Source organism: Schistocerca nitens, chromosome 4, assembly GCF_023898315.1.
Source record: "Schistocerca nitens isolate TAMUIC-IGC-003100 chromosome 4, iqSchNite1.1, whole genome shotgun sequence".
NCBI classification, from domain to species: domain Eukaryota; kingdom Metazoa; phylum Arthropoda; class Insecta; order Orthoptera; family Acrididae; genus Schistocerca; species Schistocerca nitens.
In genome coordinates, this window is record NC_064617.1 from 912408886 (window position 1) to 912434965 (window position 26080).

At 38.9% G+C, this 26080-nt stretch overlaps 1 protein-coding gene across 3 annotated transcripts in view; it reads left to right on the forward strand.

Moving 5' to 3' along the window:
- LOC126253491 (dynein heavy chain, cytoplasmic) overlaps positions 1–26080 on the forward strand; it is a 237472-nt gene that overhangs the window by 179760 nt on the left and 31632 nt on the right. For all 3 annotated transcript variants that reach the window (XM_049954865.1, XM_049954866.1, XM_049954867.1), the window contains 10 exons: positions 593–710; positions 823–1038; positions 8313–8468; positions 12827–13000; positions 16808–16972; positions 17763–18060; positions 18256–18467; positions 18546–18722; positions 23838–24061; positions 24210–24372. In XM_049954865.1, coding sequence (XP_049810822.1) covers positions 593–710; positions 823–1038; positions 8313–8468; positions 12827–13000; positions 16808–16972; positions 17763–18060; positions 18256–18467; positions 18546–18722; positions 23838–24061; positions 24210–24372 — 1903 coding nt within the window. The remainder of the gene's footprint in view (positions 1–592; positions 711–822; positions 1039–8312; positions 8469–12826; positions 13001–16807; positions 16973–17762; positions 18061–18255; positions 18468–18545; positions 18723–23837; positions 24062–24209; positions 24373–26080) is intronic.

Below are 26080 nucleotides of genomic sequence, written 5' to 3' on the forward strand. Positions count from 1 at the left end.
TGGGAAATTTCACATATACACTATTTCCCCACCAAATAAAATGCTTAACACCTTCAAAGAAATCTTAAAAATTTCAAAAGTATGAAATTCGGTACATAACTATGCCAGAGAGTAGAGAGTTAATCGGGAAAGCTTTGCGGATAATTCTTGCTTCTGAAACACACATTTTTTCTGTGCATTTATAGCAAATGAAATTTCATTCCACTCATGTTGCCTCGTACTGTGAAACGTGAAAATTGCAGATTAAAAACATGAACCCTGTTTAATTTTTATTGAAATTTAGATTGGGATGAAGATATTAATGAGAAATATGTGGGTTATTTTTATTCGCGCGCGTGTGTGTTTGTGTGTGTTTGTGTTTGTGTGTTTGTGTTTGTGTGTGTGTGTGTGTGTGTGTGTGTGTGTGTGTGATTGGAGTGTATTCGTGATAAATGTGATGCTAGTATAAATTCCTACTTGTTATCTCCAAAATTAGTATGCGATTACATACAGTGAAAGTTCCTTTGGTTAAAAGCTGATATTAGTAATAGTATAAAATAACAACTTGTTACTTAAGTTCTGTACATATTAATAATAAATTACATGTTCCCAGTGATGATGTAAGGGAGAAGATGAAAGCAAAATACTTGAGCAATCCTGATTACAATTTTGAAAAAGTTAATCGTGCCAGTATGGCATGTGGTCCTATGGTTAAATGGGCCATTGCGCAGGTGTGTACAAATGACTCACAAAAGAAGTGCAAATTCTCTAATTTGCTTGCTGATTTACTGCAGAATTGATCAAAATGCAGACCAGAAAAATTAAGTTTTATTTGTATTTCAGATTAATTATGCAGATATGCTGAAGAGAGTTGAACCATTGAGAGAAGAACTTTCATCTCTGGAGAAACAAGCAGATGAGAACAAGAAGAAAGGAGATGAAGTGACCCAGCTGATAGCACAGTTAGAGCAGAGCATTGCTTCATATAAAGAGGAGTATGCACAGCTGATATCTCAGGCCCAGGCAATAAAAGCTGACTTGGAGAATGTGCAAGCCAAGGTAACTTTTAAGATGTAATGGAATGCTTGCTTACAGTTTAAATGTCCTAACACCAGTGTGTCGAGTATAGACAAACTTTAGACTTCAAAATTTGAGAGAGAGAATCAGTTTTGTTAATACGGTAACATTTCAGAGTATGTGTAATTGCTGTATTTGCTGCAGAATTTTGTTTGTTTGTAGGTATTAGACCAAAGGAAATAGTGAATCACCTCAGATGTCCACTTGTACTCATAGGGGATAAATGAGACACTATTTCAATTGAATAGTTTTCAACAAAATTCACACTAGTACAACTAGTGATGGGAGCTCGTGAATGAGTCGTTCAAATGAATGCTTCACTCCAGTGAAGTGTGAACTAACCACTCAATTTCAGTGAATCGGTACTTCAAACTCTTCACAGATAGCACACTCCACACCTTTTTCTAGTTCACTCACTCTCTTCCCCTCTCCCTCTCCCACTACATCGGCGCTACGTCACCCTTCCTCCCTTCATTTCAATCCTCCCTCTACTGCCTGTCGACGAATCGCGCAGTGTTTGTGGGGAACGATAGGTTTACGAGGGTTGGGGAGGTGAGGGGCGAGAGGAAAGCAGTGTCAGTTGCTTCCTGCAGTGCTGACATCGTTACCCGTGACTATTTGTGCAGTTAAACTTCGCGTCTACGGGTAGCCTACCGTTGGCAGCGCTTGCAGACAAATGAATATTAAAGATACAAACGAAGAAGCTGGCTGTGTGAGCACACACAGCCAACATGAAAATGAAAGGATTGTTAATGACATTGAAAGAGGGATTTTACCTGAAATCGTACCAATGAATACAGGTGACAGTTTAAGTTTTGGATCTGGAGAGTTATTATTCTCAACAAAAATAAAATCTACAGGAAAACTTCTGAATAATTACTTAACGTAGGTATATAGACTTTGTGACAGTGGTAAACATACTCATTCAATTTTGGATTAAATTTTAAAAGGAACATAAAATTGGACTGCATTTCGTTGGTAGCCCTAGTTTTCAGTCCATGAGTACAACAAATAATGTTTCATTTGGCAGATAGACTTTTTTGGGCGCTTCACGAGAAAATGTCGAGAAGATTAAATGTAATACCTTCTTTATATGTGACGGGCTTCTCTGTTTCTTTCCTTTGTCCCCTTCGACCAGGCTCTATTTAACTCAGATGCTGTAAGAGCGTAAAACGTTGCGTGCACGTTACTGTATAGTTCGGCCATCTGTTGGTAAAATTATGAAGTATTACGAAGATTTATTGTATGAGCGAGGCGAAGCGAGTGTAGCCGTGGCTGAGCGGCGAACTGGGAAACTTTGCCAGGCTTCCGTACTTCATGAATGAACTACTTCATTTGAACGCTTCACGGCAAAGAGTGAAATGAATGAAGTAGTTCATGGGAATGAACAAGTTCGACCCATCTCGAAGTACAACATATATATTACTGTTGCAGTATTATTAATTAGTGTTGTGATATATTGTAACAATATTATGAAAAGGATAGTTGTTACTCACCATATAGGGGAGATGTTGAGTTGCAGAAAGACACAACAAAAAGACTGTCAGAAAATGGGCTTTTGGCTAACGAGGCCTTCATTAGAGGTAGAACATACATGTGCGCACACTCTCGTGCAAACGCAACTCGCGCACACATGACTGCAGTCTCTGGCTGATGAAGCCACACAGAAAGCTGCTGCACATGATGGGAGATGCAGCTGGGTGGTGGGGGCAAGGAGGAGGCTGGGACAGGATAGCAGGGCATTGGTGGGGGACGGTAAAGTGCTGCTTGTGGAAGCATGTAGGGACGAGGTGGAGTGAGGGTAGAACAGCTAGGTGCAGTTGGGAGGTTAGATGAAGGGTGGGGGAGGGGAAGGGGGTTGCGGAAAAGGAGAGAGGCAAAAAGACTGTGGGTGCCTTGGTGGAATAGAGGACTGTGTTGTGCTGGAATGGGAACAGGGAAGGGGTTAGAGGACAAGGATAAAGACTAACAAAGGTTGAAGCCAGGAGGGTTATGGGAATGTAGACTATATTGCAGGGGGAGTTCCCACCTGTACCGGCAGTTGGTTTGGAATCCATCATTCCTTTACCACATGGTGCCCTGCTTGCCACTAATGCCACCACCTCCCTTTACACTAACATCCCTAGTTCTCATGGCCTTACTGCTGTTGAACACTACCATTCCCAATGCCTGATGGAGTCCAGACTTACAATCTCCTTCCTAGTCACCAGGATCAACTATGTCCTCACCCACAATTTGAAGGCATTACCTACAAACAAATCTGGGGTATGGCTATGGGGACTCACATGGCACCATCCTATGCCATTGTATTGATGGGCTATCTAGAAGAATCTTTCCTAAATATCCAGAATCTCCCCCCCCCCCTCCCCCACCTGGTTTAGATTCATTGATGACATCTTCATTATCCAGTTCAAGGGTGAGGACACCTTATCCCCACAATCCACCAGGACCTAAACACTTTCTCTCTCATTCACTTCACCTGGTCCTACTCAACCCAACAAGCCACCTTTCTCAATGTTGACCTCCAACTTAAAGACGGCTACATCAGTATCCCCCTCCATTAAAAACGTACCAACCACCAGGAATACCTCCACTTAGACAGCCACCACCCATTCCATACCAAGAAGACCCTTTCATTCAGGTTAGCCACTCATGGCCACTGCATCTGTAGTGATGAGCAGTCCCTCTCAAAATACATTGAGGATCTCGCTGAGTCCTTCACAGACTGTAATCCTTCCCAACCTTGTACAGAAATAGGTGTCCCATGCCTTAAGAAGGTTGTATACATGGAAGAATCCTGGAGATACTAGAAGGTATCAGGTAGATTATATAATGGCAAGACAGAGATTTAGGGACCAGGTTTTAAATTGTAAGACATTTCCAGGGGCAGATGTGGACTCTGACCACAATCTATTGGTTATGAACTGTAGATTAAAACTGAAGAAACTGCAAAAAGGTGGGAATTTAAGGAGATGGGACCTGGATAAACTGACTAAACCAGAGGTTGTAGAGTGTTTCAGGGAGAGCATAAGGGAACAATTTACAGGAATGGGGGAAAGAAATACAGTAGAAGAAGATGGGCAGCTCTGAGGGATGACGTAGTGAAGGCAGCAGAGGATCAAGTAGGTAAAAAGACGAGGGCTAGTAGAAATCCTTGGGTAACAGAATAAATATTGAATTTAATTGATGAAAGGAGAAAATATAAAAACGTGGTAAATGAAGCAGGCAAAAAGGAATACAAACGTCTCAAAAATGAGATCTACAGGAAGTGCAAAATGGCTAAGCAGGGATGGCTAGAGGACAAATGTAAGGATGTAGAGGCTTATCTCACTAGGGGTAAGATAGAAACTGCCTACAGGAAAATTAAAGAGACCTTTGGAGAAAAGAGAGCCACTTGTATGAATATCAAGAGCTCAGATGGAAACCCAGTTCTAAGCAAAGAAGAGAAAGCAGAAAGGTGGAAGGAGTATATAGAGGGTCTATACAAGGGCGATGTACTTGAGGACAATATTATGGAAATGGAAGAGGATGTAGATGAAGATGAAATGAGAGATATGATACTGCGCGAAGAGTTTGACAGAGCACTGAAAGACCTGAGTCAAAACAAGGCCCCGGGAGTAGACAACATTCCATTGGAACTACTGACAGCCTTGGTAGAGCCAGTCATGACAAAACTCTACCATCTGGTGAGCAAGATGTATCAGACAGGTGAAATACCCTCAGACTTCAAGAAGAATATAATAATTCCAATCCCAAAGAAAGCAGGTGTTGACAGATGTGAAAATTACCGAACTATCAGTTTAATAAGTCACAGCTGCAAAATACTAACGCGAATTCTTTACAGACGAATGGAAAAACTGGTAGAAGCCGACCTTGGCGAGGATCAGTTTGGATTCCGCAGAAATGTTGGAACACGTGAGGCAATACTTACCCTACGACTTATCTTAGAAGAAAGATTAAGGAAAGGCAAACCTACATTTCTAGCATTTGTAGACATAGAGAAAGCTTTTGACAATGTTGATTGGAATACTCTCTTTCAAATTCTAAAGGTGGCAGGGGAAATACAGGGAGCGAAAGGCTATTTACAATTTGTACATAAACCAGATGGCAGTTATAAGAGTCGAGGGGAATGAAAGGGGAGCAGTGGTTGGGAAGGGAGGGAGACAGGGTTGTAGCCTGTCCCCGATGTTATTCAATCTGTATATTGAGCAAGCAGTAAAGGAAACAAAAGAAAAATTCGGAGTAGGCTTTAAAGTCCATGAAGAAATAAAAACGTTGAGGTTCGCCGATGACATTGTAATTCTATCAGAGACAGCAAAGGACTTGGAAGAGCTGTTGAACGGAATGGACAGTGTCTTGAAAGGAGGATATAAGATGAACATCAACAAAAGCAAAACGAGGATAATGGAATGTAGTCGAATTAAGTCGGGTGATGCTGAGGGAATTAGATTAGGAAATGAGACACTTAAGGTAGAAAATGAGTTTTGCTATTTGGGGGGCAAAATAACTGATGATGATCGAAGTAGAGAGGATATAAAATGTAGACTGGCAATGGCAAGGAAAGCGTTTCTGAAGAAGAAAAATTTGTTAACATAGAGTATAGATTTAAGTGTGAGGAAGTCATTTCTGAAAGTATTTGTATGGAAGTGAAACGTGGACGATAAACAGTTTGGACAAGAAGAGAATAGAAGCTTTCGGAATGTGGTGCTACAGAAGAATGCTGAAGATTAGATGGGTAGATCACATAACTAATGAGGAGGTATTGAATAGAATTGTGGAGAAGAGACGTTTGTGGCACAACTTGACAAGAAGAAGGGGCCGGTTGGTAAGACATGTTCTGAGGCATCAAGGGATCACAAATTTAGTGTTGGAGGGCAGCGTGGAGGGTAAAAATCGTAGAGGGAGACCAGGAGATGAATACACTAAACAAATTCAGAAGGACGTAGGTTGCAGTAAGTACTGGGAGATGAAGAAGCTTGCACAGGATAGAGTAGCATGGAGAGCTGCATCAAACCAGTCTCAGGACTGAAGACAACAACAACAACAACAACAACAACAACAACAACAACGCCTTATCCCTCCAGTCACCCACCACCTCACAAAGTCTCACCGTTCGGCCACAAAGGATCATTCCCCTCATGACTTGGTACAACCCAGGACTGGAGCAATGGAATCACATTCTCCATCAGGATTCTGACTACCTCTCGTCATGCCCTGAAATAAGGTATGTCCTTCCCACTCCTCCCACAATGATATTCTGCCGCCCACTGAACCTACACAATGTCCTCATCCATCCCTACATAACTCCTGCTCCCAACCCCTTGCCTCATGGCTTATATCCTTGTAATAGTCCTAGACACACAATCTGTTCCATACATCCTCCCACCTCCCCCTCCTTCAGTCTGATCACAATCATCATCCATCCCATCAAAGGCAAGGCTACCTATGAAACTAGTCGTGTGATCTACAAACTAAGCTGCAACCACTGTGCTGCATTCTATGCGGGAATAACAGCTAACAAGTTGTCTGTCTGCATGAATGACCACTGACAAGCTGTGTCCAAGAAACAGCTGGACCACCCCATTGCTGAGCATGCCGCCCAACAGAATGTTCTTCAATTCAGTGACTACTTCACAGCCTGTGCCATCTGGAGCCTTCCCACCAACACCAGCTTTTCTGAACTGAGCAGGTGGCAACTCTTCCTGCAATATAGCATATGTTCCCGTAATCCTCCTGGTCTCAACCTTTGTTAGTCTTTATCCTTACCCTCTAGACCCTTCCCTGTTCCCATTCCAGCACTACACAGTCCTCTATTCCAGCAAGGCATCCACAGTCTTTTTACCCCCCCCCCCCCCCCCCCTGTCTAACCTCCTGATTGCACCCAGCTATCCTACCCCCTCTCACCACATCCCTGTATGCTCCCACTAGCAGCACTTTACTGACCCCCACCCATGCCTTGCTATCCTGCCCCAGCCCCCTCCTTACCCAACCATCCAGTTTCATCTCCCATCGTGTGCAGTTGCTTGCCATGTGGCCTCAGCAGCCAGAGACTGCAGCAGTGTGCGTGCATGCGTGCAGGCGAAAAGCTCATTTTCTGACAGTCTTTTTGTTGTGACTATCTGTGACTCAGCGTCTCCCCTATATTGTGAGTAGCAACTGTCCTTTTTCATAAATTGTTACATTTCATCCTGGATTTTCCTGTGTTGATATATTGTATTAAAGGAAAATTCAATTGAGAAAATTAATGAATTATGAGACTGAATTGCCAGTCAATAATTACTGTCAAGAGGCGAAATGTAGAGCTCATGTATAAAAGTAAAAGGAGCACACTACATAGCTTTTGGAAGTAATAGTTCCTTAGTTTAGGGGAGAGGGCTATGGTGGGGAAAGGTAAAAAAAGAAAAGAAAAAAAAGACGATTCGCTCACACACGCTCACACTTGTGTGCGTTCGATCACTACGGGGGTGTGTATCTTGTCCCAGGGTCTGAGTGATCTGCCCTTCCTTTTTTTAACTTTCCCCAACATATCCTTCTGTCCTCCCTGACAAAGGAACTATTGATTCCAAAAGCTAGGTGTGCCCCTAGGTGTCCCTTTTACTTCACATGTGCACCCAGTGGTGCTATACATTTTGTATCCTGAAGGTGAGTGATGGGCGAGCTTCGGGAGCTAATGACTCTTTCTGGCCGAAGGGTTGAAGAGGAAAGAAGGGTGTAAAAGAAAATGACTGTTGAGGCATAGGAAATGGAAGAGAGTTTGGAAAAGTCGCCCAGGACCCTTGGCCAAGGGAGACTTACCAGACAGGATGAGAATGAAACACTCTTTCCTGTCATCCTGTCCAGTGTCTCCCCTGACCAGGGGTCTTGGGCAACTTCTCCGAACTTTCCCCATCTCCTAAACCTCACCAATCGTTTTCCTTAATCGCTCTTCCTTCCTCTTCAAGCCTGTTGCCAGGAGGAGGAGCCACTGGCTCCAGAAATTCGCAAATTTGGAGACCTTCACATGGGGGTTTCCTGTCGCAGCTTGGTGAGGTGATTTTTTACGCAACCAATTAAATTAGAACCTAAGATTCTAGTTTCAAAAATAAATTAAATATTTCAGTATGAGAGCTTGAATGAAATGTGCAATACTGATAACCTCTTTGGACATTGTACTGTAAAGTATATTAACCACGCAGTGGTGTATTTTATTAAAGTAAGTAGTGCTTTGAAGTATCTTGCTGATAGAGAGTAAATTTGACAAATGTAACTATCAACAGGTTGATCGATCAATTGCTTTGCTAAAATCACTTGCAATTGAGAGAGAACGTTGGGAAGCTACCAGTGAAACTTTCAGATCACAAATGTCTACCATTATTGGAGATGTTCTCCTTTCATCAGCATTTTTGGCATACGCCGGCTACTTTGACCAGCACGTGAGTACTGCCTGTAAAATACTTTTATAATAGATAGTTCAATTCTTAATTATGAATGTAGTATAGTACATAATTACATACTATTCGGCAGATGTAACACTGAGCATATTACCATAGTAGAATTTCTTGTATCTACTTGCATCCTCCAGATGCAGTCAGTGTGCTGCTCTTACTGTGTTACGTTGTGGTACAGTCAATTATTAAGCAGTAGTGTCTCATTAAAGCAGTCTTTTTCATTAGTAATACAAGGCCAACAAAACAGTGAACAGAAGATTCTCGAGTGCTGAGTGGAACATTTCTCCCCCCCCCCCCCCAAAAAAAAAAAATCTTTCATCCCACATCCCCTATCCATTCTGTGTATATTACTGAGTGAGATGGTGCAGTGGTTACCATACTGAATTCACATTTGGGAGGATGATTGTTCAAATCCTCATCTGGCCATCCAGACTTAGGTTTTCCATTATCCCCATATCACTCCAGGCAAATGCCAGGACCATTCCTTTGAAAAGGGCATGACCAGTTTCCTTTGCTATTATTTTGTAACTCGATCTCGTACTCTGTCTCCAGTGACTGTGCTGTTGATGGAACGTTAAATTGTAATGATGGAACATTAAATTGTAAATCTTTCTTTACCTTCTATAAGCATTATTTTCAGTGCTTTGTTCTCTACCACATACACTTTCTTTTTAGTCCCTTTCTATGGGTCTTCCTCACATACATGCTACCATTATCATGATGATGATGATGATGATGATGATGATGATGATGATCTTCATCCCAGATTTGTTTAAAATTAAAAGGAGACAAAAGTGGCTGGCCAGTTCTTAACTTTGTGAAGTAAAATTCCTAGATGAAACTAACAATAGTGTATGCACTCAGAAGAGAATTCTAAGAAATTAAATTATTGGATGCAACTGTTAAATATGAAAACTGGTTATCAAGCTTTTAGTGCCTGTCACTTGTCCTTTATTGCTTTTACCTGTCAGTTTAGAGACTTCATCTAACATTTTCCTTTCTTCAAACCTCACATACGGAAACTTAGGTTAACAAGAGCAACAATGTAAAAAAAATTTCTATATTTATTTATTTTGCAAATAATGTTTCTCGCACTCTGGAAAATGATATGATACTTCATAAATGTGTGTGATGTTCATTAACAATTAAGGGAAAGAAGTCAATGCATATAACAAAAAGGATTTTTGTTACAGGGTGTATATGACCCGGGACAACCGGGAGATCCGGGAAAAACCCGGGAATTTTTTCATCCGGGAGAAAACCGGGAAAAACCCGGGAATTGTTTAGAATTCCGAGAATTTTTCATTGTTTTAGTTTCCATTTAAATTTTTGTGATTTTGACTGGTAAGAACCAATACTCTAACAAAGGATATTACTGTATCCCGCTACTGCAGAATAATACTGCAGCAACAAAACATGAACGAGAGAAAAAAGAAAACGAAAAGAAAACTTAAATTGCAAAGGAAATACACCCTATACAACAACAAAACAGTGCTCATACAAGCGTCTGCCAACAGCCAAGTGTGTCAAAGGCTTTAGGAATACTATGCAATGCTTTATAACAACAAACTGCCTCCGATGAGCATGACATGACAACTGTTTAAATTGGATTCGTTTGAGCTGTCGCGGGCGGGCTCTTGAGCATGCGCAGTTGAGTCGCGTATGAGTAGCACCTTCTGCTGCTTCTGGTTGCAAAAGTGTGGCTGGGCGCCACTACTTAATATTGCCTCAGTTCGGAAATATAGTAAATCTGGGGCTGATGCACAGAGCAGTCTGAGTTGTGGTGGGGAGTGTCCACGTGACCTGTGTTTACGTTCAGTGATTTTGTTCTTTCCTGTTCGTTTATTGCTCTTGTTAAATGATGATAAAACGGATTTCTGTGGCCAGGAGCTATCAAATGAATTAAAATACGTTCGTGTAATTACGGAAGGCTAAAATATGTTATTAGTTTCAGATTTTATGTCCACCTTTCTGACAGAACAATGAAGTTTTTTTGCCGATTTGGTAAAGAGATTTGGCTTAAAGTTAATCTTTTCTGCTGAGGCAGTCAATTTATTTGAAATGAAGTGTTTAATTTCACACTATTGACTAGTTTCAACTGTTCACTGCATTTCAAGTGCACGTATGGCATTATGCCATAATAAAGAACCAAACATAAGATAATACAGTACTGGTACTCCAAGAAAATTTACATACGAATGTGCATTTTGAGCCGAATTTTGTGTTTTAGTATGGTTCTCGAAATTCCGACGCTCTTGAAGTATCATCTGATGTCTTGTTTCTTTTATGCCATACGTAAGATTTTTTTTATGTTTTACACGTACGAACATATGGGCTTCCTGCGTCATCGTAGCTGCGCAAGCGCGGTGACGCCTGTTATTTGGCGTTTTCTTGCAACTGCTGAAACGAACCTATTTCTAACAGATCGCGGGAAAATATTGCAAATGGTGGTTTGAAGAGCATTACATTCAAAGCAGATTTCCTTTTACGGAAGATGAACTATGTGCGAGAATGTACGATGAATTTCTTAAATCACAAAGTGTTTGACTCTCATTTAAAAATCAACTCTTTGAGGACGACCATTTAGAAGAATTTCGAGCCCAAAAGATCACACATTTACGTCGTTTTACTGCCACATTTGTGTGATGTATCTTAAAGTGTAACACACGCAAAAAAGATCAACATTATATGTGGAAGCTTAGCTTCTATTCCAGCTTTATTAATCTTAGAGACCAGTATTATATGTGAATGCTGTGTATATTAATTTAAACCATTAACTTTTCTTATTTGTGTGTTCGTGCTACTTAAGAGTGATCTTGCTATTGGCTCACTACATCATGTCCTATGCTGCCATCAGCTGGCGAGATCACGTGACAGGAGCTATGAATGTCTTACAAAAGCGTATCGCAATCTCGATTTCAATGTTTCGGAAAGTAACATGCGGTGTTGCTTGGAATTCAAATTTATACCTACGTAATGCGAAAATATGCAGTGTACATGTTGCTGCACATCAAAGGTCTTTCAAAACGTGTTTTCCCCCTCTCTGAGTTTCGTTTTCTACAGTGCCGGGAAATTCTACTCCCGCTTATAAAACCATAGGACTGATGAGTTTTACAGTGCCGAGGAAGGGTATACTGTCACTTAACACGGAAAAAGCGTATTTCCATCCGGGAGAAAGTGTATTTTTAACCGGGAAATCAGGGAAAATTCCGGGAATTTTCTTTCCTTGTCCACATATACACCCTGTGTTAGCTTTTTCAATCTAGACTCTAATTTTGTGTACTGAAATGATGAATGCCATAGGTGTTTTGTTGTAATGTATTGAACAAACGTATATTAATGGATTACTCAAGGCAATGAAAACAAGTAGCACACAACATTTGTTCAATGAATCTCAGTTGTGCAGACAGGTGATACTGAACATAGAGAAGACTAGTATCCTTGGTTGGCCTGTAAGCTGTAATAAATGTTCCAGTGTATGTAAAGTGCTGTGGGGTGGTAAACATAATAATAGTGCCCAGGTGTGTATGAAAGAGCTCAAAGAAATAGGTGCACAACATCCAAAGAACTGAATTATTCAGGGGTAGCCTTACTTGGAAGTGATGTTTGATACCCTGTATGAAATGCCCTGCTAATCAGGTGAGCAGGATTGTGTTGTGTCCACTTACCTCAGGAAGAATGTTTAGAGTGACTTTTAGCACAACAGTGACTTTTTACATGTACTGATGTAGCAAACACGAGAGACAAACTTCAGTCCACGATTACTGGCAATATGCAGATGTTCTCACTTGTGGCAATATTTATCTTGGACAACACACAGATTCACAAGAGGATTATAATTCAGAGCTGTAAGGATATCTTAAGTTGTCATGATAGCCAGTTCTCATAAGAGTGAAGAGCATAAAACATTTGTGATGACACCTGCCCACAATGAATACAAGTAGCCAGCTAGTATTTGGAGATATGTTAACCTTGAAATGGTGCAAACAACTGTTTAATAGATTAATTATAAAAAAATGTTGTAGTTGCTCAATACCTTTTTAGCAGGATTTATTTTCCCAGTGGGCCATTTTGCTGTTCAAACAATTGTATTACTTTCTAGAGATGGATTTTGTAGTGTAACTAGTTTCTAAGTTTGGATTTTGTAACAACTTGGTTTGTAAATCAGTTTCCCTTGGGTGAAAAAAAATAGGTTTCCTTTATTTACACCAGTACATTGTTTATCAATAATGTTCATTTAGTTCTGAACAAATTGTAAATATTTTTTATACCAAGATTTGTAACTTTGTGGTGGACCTAGTTATTAGCAACCTTAATTAAAAACTGATATGTTTGTTGTACAGTATCGCCAGAACTTGTTTGCGACATGGTGTCAGCACCTGCAGCAAGCAGGCTTGCAGTTCCGGCCAGACATCGCACGGACTGAGTATCTATCAAATCCAGATGAGAGGCTTCGTTGGCAGGCTAATGCGTTGCCTTCAGATGACCTCTGTACTGAGAATGCGATCATGCTTAAGGTAAAATTTCATAAATTGCTATTGCTCATTCTTCTAACAACTTTTCTTGCACAATGAGTTTTTTTTTTAATAATGGATTGTGTATAAAATATTACTTAGTGCACCCAGTTGTTTCCCCAATTTCCAAAGAGAGACTGTTTTGGAGGTGCTTCTGTCATTGTTCAGAACAAGTGTGCTCTCTAAATAACTAGTCATTAGTGGATGGTGAACACTAATATTCCTCCTTCAAAGTGTACCCCTGTGATTTGCTTTGGAACATACATGCTGTGCCCCACTGTGGTTCACAAATTAAATATTGGCAAATTTGAGAATTAAGTACATCATTTTGTAGCAGTTTGGTAAGATTATGCACAACATACTGTGCACTCACAAATAATAAGAATCAAGTAGTTCAAAGTGGCAGAGCCTGGTAGTCCTGTCCAGAAAGGTTGCTTGTTGCTAATTTAATAGTATTTTACTGTTCTTTAAAGTCGTGTTTCCTGTAATTCCTCTATCGAAGTATACATATTGCTAAAGAATTTTGCAGTATTTACCATCTGTGATGGTGGTGGTGCTGTTGGTGGTGGTGGTGGTGGTGGTGGTGGTGGTGGTGGTGGTGGTGGCTGCACCTATTGTTGTCATCCATGAACCCCACAATTCTTTCTGAATTTGGTAAAATGTGTTCTTGAGCCACAAAGAGTTTACATATTTGCTAGTTAACTAGTTAGTCAAGTGCCCCATAAATCTTATTCATGATGCATGTGTTGATGTGGAATGTATAGTTAAATGGAAGTTTTGCACACACTTCTCAGAGTATTAAATGTTCTTGTGTCTTCATGGTGTGTGTGTGTGTGTGTGTGTGTGTGTGTGTGTGTGTGTGAGAGAGAGAGAGAGAGAGAGAGAGGATGGACCAACCCTGAAATTCATTTGATTAAATGAAGTGCAGCTAAGGTAATATATGCCCTTCAAAAACTTAAATTTACACATGGGAATTGATTTTAATAGAAAACTTCACTCACATACACATTGTTTTCCTTTCGTGAATAAAAATTGAACAAGTAAAGTAAGGGGCAGTGCTTGAATCTCTTTCTCATTAGAACAGTTGTCATTTTTACTATAAACCATCCTTACCTTTTTGTCACATTAACAACATATTACCTGCTGAGAAATCACTTTGTTTGGATTATATAACGAACTAGATGTAAGAGTTCTGTAATAAAACTAATAATGTAGTAAGAATACCTTAGCTTGCTTGGTCCAAACCCCCACACCATGCCTCATTTACATTTTAATTTTTGTACTTTTTTGTATGAATGCTTCAGTTTCATTTGTCAGCCCTGCCATAATTGTATTAAAATTTTGTTTTAAAAGAAACTACAGACCCATCTGTTCTACTAGACTATTGTCTGGTTTCAAGTGCTATGCTTCAGAACAGTGCACAATGTGCTGCTGAATGATATTCATTCCGGAAACAGAACCTAACCCTTCTAGGACAGAGACACAAGACTGTAAAGCAGGCAGGGATGACTTTAGACAATATATCAGCTACACACTTCATCCTTTCCATTCCTTTTTCAATTTCATTCCTTTAGTTTCTGTTTCTGAAGATACCGTTTGAAATACCATACTGGGTTCGTCACAACTGCCTCTTGAAATTGCTCTTGCTTTTGAGTTCTATTTGCTACCATTGATGATCACTGTTCACAAACTTTGCAAACCACACACATCCTTAAAACACCCCCCCCCCCCCCACTCCCCCAACCCTCTCGCACCACCATCACACATACACACAACCTCCACAGCCCAGCAAGGATTTTTCAGAATTTCATTAATTTTTTTCCTCACTACTCGTGTTCTATTCATTTTCGTAATGCAAACCAGGTACAGTGAAACCCCGTATTTTACATTTTTGTGCTGTCCAGACTTAAAAAATGCAATATTGAGGGAAATGGAGAACTGAGGAAAATGTTAAAAACTCCCCAAAATATGAGCAAAAACACACATACATGGCATATATGATAAAAAATCGCAATCTTCTCCAATACTTTGTATACAATCTGCCTAAGGGAAAGAAATGCAATGTGCAATACAATGTTTATATGATAATTTGTGGTAATGGATTTCATCAGTTCTTTTTTAAAAAATCAGAGATGCGTAACAGCAAGTAAAAGCTCATCAAAACATTGAAATTGGCATCTGGGTACAAGGTAATCAAGCTATTTGCTGACATGCTACAATAACAAATTATACATTCAAAACACGCATTTTAGAAAGATCATCTTTTGTGCTCTCCCAGAAAAAAGCAAAAATTGATAAACATGTTGATTTAAACCCAAAACACCGCAGCAGCGAGGTTGTTAAACCATAAGCATAAATGCAGACATCTGCTTAGTGACAAATTTTGTCACTGTTGCCGTTATTGTTTAATGCTTGCCTTATGAGCCCCATTTCATTTGTTCACAGCTGTTAGTGTTATTTTAGGCTTTATGAGAGAAACAGAGATGTGAAAAAATGAGTTTACTTCCCCAGTTGACATTAGAAGCTTATTAGAAATCGGTACAGTGAATTTCTGTACAATGTATAAAATGTAAATTTGAAAGAAAACTTAGATGCTTCAGTTTTGCTTCATGCCCTCTATCACTGTTGCCGATCTTTACAATCTGCAGTGTGTATTATGTGTGTGTGTGGTGCAAGCTATATATCTGAGTTGTCTATGTATTTGTTGCAAGAGTATCGTGTCATTTTTGAACACGAAAATCTTCAAAATGTGCTATTGCAAAGCCCTTGTTCTAGTTCTGTGCGACATCTCTGTCATAGCACACCACCTGCACAAAAAGTATATTTTTAGCACTTCACAAAGTCTTTTCACCCCCCTACCTGCACTCCAGCCATTGAAGGGCCACTCCTCTCTCCTCACACCCAGTAGGTGAGCTTGTTTTATGTGTATTAGTTTGGTGTGGTGGCTGCACTTGCTATTGGGCGACTTAACAAGTCACCAGCCAATAAGAATTCACTAGCCAAAAAAGGGCAATGTTTCCTTGATTGTGACCCAGCATATTCTTTGAGACTCAGTATTATATATTGATGATTAATATTGTTGCTGAATACAATACATCAGAAATACATGCAAAAAGACGAGACTGAGTTATAAGTGGCACAAGAAAAGGTGGTGGCTAGGCCCCTTCTTCACACATTGGCTCAGTCCAGAACACTTCGTATCGACTGTCTCGTTTTTTCATTACTGCTGCAAGCTAGTAGTAGTTATATCATAATAGTGTGGTGAAGCTAAATGTTGCAAGTTGTGTTGGCAGCATCAATCATGGCTTACGTTAATATTTCCTCTCACACATGTCCTGTCTCCATAATGGCCTAAAATATATCCTTAACTCTGGTGTTACTACTGTTGCGAACCATTTGTCTTTTGTGCCACTTATAACTCATTTAGTCACATCAAATGTCAATAGGAAGAAAATGAGACAAAGCCAAGTTAGATGTTGAGTAAGATTGAGGCAAACATTACTGGGAAGAAACGTAAAATTTGGGATTTTTTAACATTGATCTTACAGTTTTTTCACAGGGGCTATGAATTTATGGTGTAGAATTGTGAAAAATGTAAAATCTGAGAATGTGAAATTGCAGTTCCACTGTATTCATATAGCCTAAGGTTTCATTTTAGTATGGATGTTGCCGAGTATTTTTTCATTATTTTGATTGTGCTGGGAGCTCTGTTACGCCACTGTGATACTGTGTACATTTTCAATATGTAAATAGTGTGTTAGTTGCTGGCATACTTCTGCATAACAGTACCATTTTAATTTAATCTTTCAGCGTTTCAATAGATACCCTCTGATCATTGATCCATCTGGACAAGCAACAGAATTCATACTGAATGAATTCCAGGATAAAAAAATCACTAAGACAAGTTTCCTTGATGACTCTTTCCGCAAGAATTTAGAGTCCGCTTTGCGATTTGGAAACCCCTTATTAGTTCAGGTAAGAATACACCTTCAATTACTTCATTGTTGTCGAGTGTTACAGAATTTTTTAAAATACTACCTATTGTGTTTCTTGGAGTAATTTATTCATAAATGGGATTTTGAAAGTTGTTTCTTCCTGTAATTTATGGTGATTAGAATAATTTTACATTCAAAATTTGACGTAATTTTTTCATAGGTAATATGAAATGTGCGACAATGTTTGAGACATAATTTATCAACTATGTGATTTACCATAAATTTCCACTGTGAAAAACTTCTATCTATAATTCAAGTTGTTGCTAGATCTAGCACAGTGTATGGGTATTATTGTAATGGTAATTGACAAAGTATAAACTATTTGAAAGTGTGTAAACAATGCAACATATTATGGTATCCAATTTCTTTTTGTGGAGAGCAGGACCACAAGACATTTCAAGTACTTAGACACACAATAAATGTGGCACAATCTTACTTTACTCGAAGTTTCTGTTGGTACCTACATCTGTTGGTACCTACATCTGTTGGTACCTACATCTGTTGGTACCTACATCTGTTGGTACCTACATCTGTTGGTACCTACATCTGTTGGTACCTACATCTGTTGGTACCTACATCTGTTGGTACCTACATCTGTTGGTACCTACATCTGTTGGTACCTACATCTGTTGGTACCTACATCTGTTGGTACCTACATCTGTTGGTACCTACATCTGTTGGTACCTACATCTGTTGGTACCTACAGTTTTAGCAGAATAAATTTTGTAAATATGTACAGATTTATAATTCTTTCTCTTTTTTATTTATAGGATGTGGAGAATTATGACCCAATCCTGAATCCTGTCCTCAACAGGGAATTAAGACGTACTGGAGGTCGTGTTTTGATTACCCTTGGTGATCAGGACATTGATTTATCGCCTTCTTTTGTTATTTTCCTGTCGACAAGAGATCCAACTGTTGAATTTCCACCAGACATATGCTCAAGGGTGACTTTTGTGAATTTCACAGTCACTCGAAGTTCACTTCAGAGCCAGTGCTTGAATCAGGTCCTAAAAGCAGAACGTCCAGACATTGATGAAAAGAGGTCTGACTTGCTGAAACTACAGGGTATGTTGTGCTCTCTCTCTCTCTCTCTCTCTCTCTCTCTCTCTCTCTCTCTCTCTCTCTGTGTGTGTGTGTGTGTGTGTGTGTGTGTGTGTGTGTGTGTGTGTTGTGAAGAGGCCTAAATGTTGGCAATATTTTTTATACAATTTACAATAATGAAATAGAGATTTTAGAAAATGATTACCTTTCATGCAATAGGTGAGTTCCACCTCAGATTGAGGCAGTTGGAGAAATCTCTGCTTCAAGCTCTGAATGATGCTAAAGGAAAGATTCTGGATGATGACAGTGTAATAACAACATTGGAAACATTGAAACAAGAAGCCGCTGACATCAGTAAAAAAGTGGAGGAGACAGACAAAGTTATAGGTGAAATTGAGACTGTGTCTCAGCAGTATATGCCTCTTTCACAGGTAATGCTAATATCTGAATACTTAACAGGTAATTTTTGAGCCTTTTTGTTACTAATGAATCGACTCATTCTGTTGTAGGCTTGCAGCAACATATACTTCACAATGGATAGCCTGAACCAGATACATTTCTTGTATCAGTATTCTCTGAAGTTCTTTTTGGACATATTTAGTTCAGTTTTACACAATAATCCAAAATTGGCATCTCTCACAGACTACAGGGATCGACTGGGCATAATTACAAAGGACTTGTTTGGTGTAAGTATTACATTGCTGTGATGATTCAGCTTCAGAATTTTTTGATGTAGAGTTGTATTCCCTTCCATCAGTCTCGTGCAGTACTCGTAATTTATGCCATGCCACTGTACTATAAGCAGCAATAACAGGCTCGGAGGGGAGTACCCAGCTTGTTTTGTTCTTGTGCTTAAACCCCCAGCGTTGCCACATAATGAATTGTGACCCAAGGAGTAATTGTCTCTACAGAAGTAGGTCCCACAAACACAATGTAAAGTATGCACAGTAACCAGTAATGTTTTTCACTCACTTTGTGATGTTTCCAGCCCCCAGGCTATTACTGTAGGGCGCAGCAATTGGACTGTTGTGACACTTGGGAATATCGATGGACTGTGTCTGAATAACAATCCAAATCAAATCCATTGACCTATGTTCTATAAATGAGGTCACATACATGCAATTACAGTTTTGTGATAGTTTTCTGGCACAGTATTTCTCATTACACATCTAGCCAAGATTGATTATTCATATGTGCTTGCTTGTTGCTGAGATGTTCAACACGCAGAACAAAATTGCATCAATGTGGTTCTAAAAAATGTTTGACCATTGGAGGCACTTTCTACTGTGTCTTGTGCAGTAATGTAGGAGTTTATCACATAAAGCTTGTTACTTAGTAAACTGACACAGCACACATTAGTAGACATACAATCACTGATTTAAAAAATGCACCTTTTTTAGGCATCACTGATTTCTCAATGAGTAATAAATTCTTTACTCATAAAGCCAATTCCGAATTGGAAATGTGTGTGTGTGTGTGTGTGTGTGTGTGTTGCATTAACAATTGAAACTCTGTGACAGTCATGCCATGGCCCTACCATACATTACAAAAGCCCATTCATTATTGCTGTCTCTTGCCAAGTAAACAGTGTAGCAAAAAACTCTAACAACAAAGCCTGCTGATATGCATTCAAAATGGTGTGCAAGCCAAAGTGGAAAACTGACTGTGTCTGCAGTTCTCTGCTTTGAGCCTATTGTCTCATGAAGCATTTGCTGTTCTAGTTTCTGAACAAAAATGACCTTTCATTTGAAGCAGGAGACACAATAAGTTGTTTTAAACTTTGGAAAAACACTTTGTCAAATTTTGTAAAATAACAATAATAATAATAATAATAATGTTCTGCCAGTCGTAAAAGGCGACGAAAAGAACAAACCACTAATAGGGCTAACCCCCCTTTTAGTGTGATGAGTTGGTTCAGGACAGAACTAAAGAAGCCTCGGACAAGCGCCGTCATGGTCGGGGACGACGCTTGAACCCTATGCCCGCCCACAATGGTAACGAAACTGCTAGCCAACTGGAAAATGATTTAAATCCAAATAGAGGTGTTTTTGCAGGATATGCTTCCTACAACCACCCTAGAAGGAAAACAAAGGCAGAGAATGAGATGGTCAGATGAAGTTAATCGACACCTCATGTTCTGTTATTACCAAGCAACAAACCTAGGAACCAACACAACTGGATACAGATCACAAGTATACACAACATTTATTACCAGATACCCAGAATTAAAATTTTTAACAGAACAACGACTAGCTGATGAGATCCGTGTAATAATCAAAAATAACAGGATACCCCAGTCAGAATTAGAAAACATCAAACAACAAGTACAACAAATACTGGAACAAAATAATTTGCAAACAGAAGAAGAAGAAAATAGAGTAATGGACTCAAACATCCCAGAGCAAACAAACAAAGAACAACACGCATCAATTAAACAATCAGAGGAAAACGAAATCTTCAGACAGCCACCAGAACAAGCACAAATAGAACACGAAGTGACACACATGTTAGATATAGAAGAAAAATTTCAGCTGACATATATAGAATACAAAGACACAAATACAGACATTAGACCATTCTTGCATAGACTGCCAAGTAACCCACAAGTCGAAACAACAATAAAAACTATCAACACAATCATACACAACAAAATAAATGAAAACACAACTATGGAAGAGTTACAACTACTGGTTTATATAGGAGCACTCACTACACTAAATATACACACTAGGCAGAGATCAGAACCAACCAACACACAGAAGAAACCCACAAAACCAGCATGGCAACACAGGCTACAGATCAGAATAGAAAAACTGAGAAAGGACATCGGACAGCTAACACAATTTATAAGAAATGAAATGTCAGAAAAAAAAATGAAAAAGGTTAGGTAAAATCTCACAATAAGAAGCGATAGAGCAATTAGATGAGAAGAAGCAGAAATTACAAGCATTGGCCAAACGATTTAGGAGATACAAAAAAAGTGAAAATAGAAGGAAACAAAACCAAACATTCAACGCAAACCAAAAGAAATTTTACCAGACAATAGATAACACACACATTAAAATAGACAATCCACCAAACATAACAGACATGGAACACTTCTGGAGCAACATATGGTGAAACCCGGTACAACATAACAGGCATGCACGGTGGATACAAGCAGAAACAGACACATACAAGATGATACCACAAATGCCTGAAGTGATAATTTTGCAACATGAAGTCACCCAAGCTATTAATTCTACTCACAATTGGAAAGCCCCTGGAAAAGATAAAATAGCAAATTTCTGGCTAAAGAAGTTCACCTCAACACATTCACATCTAACTAAATTATTTAACAGTTACATTGCAGACCCATACACATTCCCTGATACTCTTACACATGGAGTAACTTATCTGAAACCTAAAGATCAAGCAGACACACCAAACCCAGCTAAATATCGCCCCATAACATGCCTACCAACAACATACAAAATATTAACTTCAGTCATTACACAGAAATTAATGACACATACAACACAGAACAAAACTATAAATGAAGAACAAAAAGGCTGTTGCAAAGGAGCACGAGGATGTAAAGAGCAACTGATAATAGATGCTGAGGTGACATATCAAGCTAAAACTAAACAAAGGTCGCTACACTACGCATACATTGATTACCAAAAAGCTTTTGATAGTGTACCCCACTCATGGTTACTACAAATATTGGAAATATACAAAGTAGATCCTAAATTGATACAGTTCCTAAACATAGAAATGAAAAATTGGAAAACCACACTTAATATCCAAACAAATTCAAATAATATCACATCACAGCCAATACAGATTAAGCGTGGAATATACCAAGGAGATTCATTAAGTCCTTTCTGGTTCTGCCTTGCTCTGAACCCACTATCCAACATGGTAAATAATACAAATTATGGATACAATATCACTGGAACATACCCACACAAAATCACACATTTGCTATACATGGATGATCTAAAACTACTCGCAGCAACAAATCAACAACTCAACCAATTACTAAAGATAACAGAAGTATTCAGCAATGATATAAATATGGCTTTTGGAACAGACGAATGTAAGAAAAATAGCATAGTCAAGGGAAAACACACTAAACAAGATGATTACATATTGGATAACCACAGTGACTGCATAGAAGCGATGGAAAAAAGAGATGCCTATAAATATCTAGGATACAGACAAAAAATAGGAATAGATAATACAAATATTAAAGAAGAACTAAAAGAAAAACATAGACAAAGACTAACAAAAATACTGAAAACAGAATTGACAGCAAGAAACAAGACAAAAAGCTATAAATACCTATGCTATACCAATATTGACCTACTCATTTGGAGTAGTGAAATGGAGTAACACAGACCTAGAAGCACTCAATACACTTACACGATCACAATGCCACAAATATAGAATACATCACATACATTCAGCAACAGAAAGATTCACATTAAGCAGAAAGGAAGGAGGAAGGGGATTTATCGACATAAAAAACCTACATTATGGACAGGTAGACAATTTAAGAAAATTCTTTATAGAAAGAGCAGAAATCAGCAAAATACACAAAGCAATCACTCATATTAATACATCTGCTACACCACTGCAATTTCATAACCACTTCTACAACCCTTTAGATCACATAACATCAACAGATACGAAGAAAGTAAATTGGAAAAAGAAAACACTACATGGCAAGCACCCGTATCATCTAACACAGCCACACATCGATCAAGACGCATCCAACACATGGCTAAGAAAAGGCTATATATACAGTGAGACAGAAGGATTCATGATTGCAATACAGGATCAAACAATAAACACCAGGTATTACAGCAAGCATATTATTAAAGATCCCAATACCACAACAGATAAATGCAGACTTTGCAAACAACAAATAGAAATAGTCTCATCACAAGCGGATGTACAATACTAGCAAATACAGAATACCCCAGAAGACATGACAATGTCGCAAAAATAATTCAACAGCAGCTTGCCTTACAACATAAACTTATAAAACAACACATTCCTACATACAAGTATGCACCACATAATGTACAGGAGAATGATGAATACAAATTATACTGGAACAGAACCATTATAACAGATAAAACAACGCCACATAACAAACCTGACATCATACTCACCAATAAAAAGAGGAAATTAACACAACTAATCGAAATATCCATACCCAATACAACAAATATACAAAAGAAAACAGGAGAAAAAATTGAAAAATACATCCAACTGGCTGAGGAAGTCAAAGACATGTGGCATCAGGATAAAGTTGACATCATACCAATTATATTATCAACTACAGGAGTCATACCACACAATATCCACCAGTACATCAACGCAATACAGCTACATCCAAACATATATATACAACTACAGAAATCCGTAATTATTGATACATGTTCAATTACCCGAAAGTTCTTAAACGCAATGTAACATATACCATACAGTTAAAAGGAAGTCACGCTTGATCAAGGTCCGCGTCACTATCATTTCGAACCAGACCTAAGGTCTGAGAAAGGAAAGAAATAATAATAATAAATTATACCTGTGCAACTGTAGAGGAGTGTCATGTGTAGTGCAGTTTACGTAAGTTAAAGATCTAAATAGAAACTACTTTATAATTTTGTTCAGTTTATCTGAACTTTTGTCCTTCCTCATGTAGTTTTATTAGCAACCTTCTGTTGGTGCTCTGATGTGCTTATGAGAACTTCAAAAAGTTTTGTAATTCCAAAAATAATTGTTTGAAATGATCAAACATTTATTTGCAGGTCTGTTACGAACGTGTTGCTCGTGGTATGCTGCACAATGATCGCATTTCATTTGCCTTATTGCTGTGCCGCATATTCCTGAAAGGTGTCCCGAATCAACCAAGTCTGGACCAAGAATTTACTTTCTTCCTTAGGGGTAAAGAGGGTGTCATTACTACAAAGACTCCTGTTGTTGAAGGACTGAATTCTGAGCAGCTAGAGGCACTTTTCCGCTTATCCTTAAGGTAAGAACTGCATATGAAGACCTACCTTTTGTATTAGCGCACTGAAACTTTAATTTATAGTAATAAATGTTTGGTGTGAACATGCAATTCTGTCTGTACAGAAAAAGTATTCTAGTGAAATGTATCTACAGAGACTTCCGTTTATTAGGTTACCATCCTTCAAGAATTTGATTGAAAAAATAGAATCTCTGCCTGAATTTGCATCATGGTTGCAACAGAGCACACCTGAACAGTGTGTTCCTCAGTTGTGGCAGGAGGAGAAGCCAGTTAATGCTGTAACAGCTGCTATGTATCAGCTGCTGATAATACAGGCAAGTCAAACATTTTTTTTACAGTATAACATTTCTGTGTTACTCTATACCTCTCCATTATCTGTGTGCTCCCCTCCCCTCCCCTCCCTTCCCTTCCCACCACCCCTGGTCCCTCTTGCTTTCCTCTGCCCCTCCCTCACTGTGACTGGTGTGACTATTCTATTTTGGTTACTTTTACAAGTATAACTCCATGGTTTTTCTTCCTCTCTCACAGCCTGTGTCACTGCTGACAATTAAGAAGTGTTCTTGGATATGTGTAGACTGAAAACAAAAACCGAGCCAAAATTTTAAGTTTTGAGAAACTTGATGAAAACATTGTCTTTATAACAGTTTTTGATTTTTTTTCAAAAGAAAATGTAAAAAATTCGGGAGCCCATAAGTATAGAACCCATGAAAACTTTGTTGCCTTGGAATATTGTTTTTGTGATTACTTCTTTTTCTGAATATTTCATGAAAAGAAGTAGGTGCCAAGTTCCGTGTTCTTAAAACGGAGTTAAGTGCCCATGATGAAAGGCAAAATATACAGTTCCAGAGTAAGCAGACAACAGGTTATGGATAACATATTGGTAAAGAAAGAAGAAAACAGTTTTATGTTTTACACATGATGATGAAATTAAGTCTTAAATAGTTGGCTCTAACTAAAAAATAGTGTTCCTGAAAACTTTTTATTAAAAAATTTGAAAAAAAAGAGAAAGAAATAGGAAAGTGTAGGGTACATTAGTGTCCAGTAGCCTAAAAAAACAGGCTATAAAAAATTTAAATAAGTAAAGTGTGCCTCAGACCATGGATACTGTATTAGTTCAGTGTAAAAAGGTTTTTTCTCCTTTGGGTACAGAATTTTTCTTCTTCTCCTCCTCCTCCTCCTCCTCCTCTTGCTCTTGCTCTTGCTCTTCAGGCACCAATCTTGATATCATTCCCATCTATGACAGATGAGTTTTTTTGTATAGTTTAATTTGTTATACATCTTTTAAACATGTTTTTCACCCAATGCTTAATGACACACTTCCTGGTTTGACCTTGGTATTGAGATACATCTCTTTATTTTTAATGTCTCTGAATCTGTTATGACACACACACACACACACACACACACACACACACACGGGGGGGGGGGGGGGGAGGAGAGAGAGAGAGAGAGAGAGAGAGAGAGAGAGAGAGAGAGAGAGAGAGTGGTTGTCGTCAGCCAAGTGGAAACTGTAGTGTAATGGGTTTGGTTACAATGTGTTCCACTCCATGTACTGTCGGCCACCCTGTTGATATAAGTGAAAACTTTACCTTACTTACCTTGTTTTCACAGTTATCTCTGTTACTTTCTGTAGTGGACCTGCTATGCCATTCCGCTCTGTGGCTTATAACCTTTTGCAGTTGGGGTGGGTGCTGAAAGAGAGATCCAGTCCATTCAACCTAGTAAATGACATAAACAATTTTGTGGAAACTGTTCTTTATTTTACATGCAATGTCTATGTGCACAGCTTCCATTACAATTGTCGGTGAACAGATCTTTTGTAACTAGCAGCTCCAAACAGATCATGACGTATGTCAATCTATCAATCTGACATTTTAGAACAAACCCACAGTCCTTGTTTATGATCTTCAGTTGTTTGGGGGTTGACATAGTTGTCTGCGCGCTTTGCACCGTGGCTTCCAAGGCACTGCTAAGCTTCTGTGCTAAAGTGTAAGTGGGCCTCCACAGGAGGTGGAGACGTGT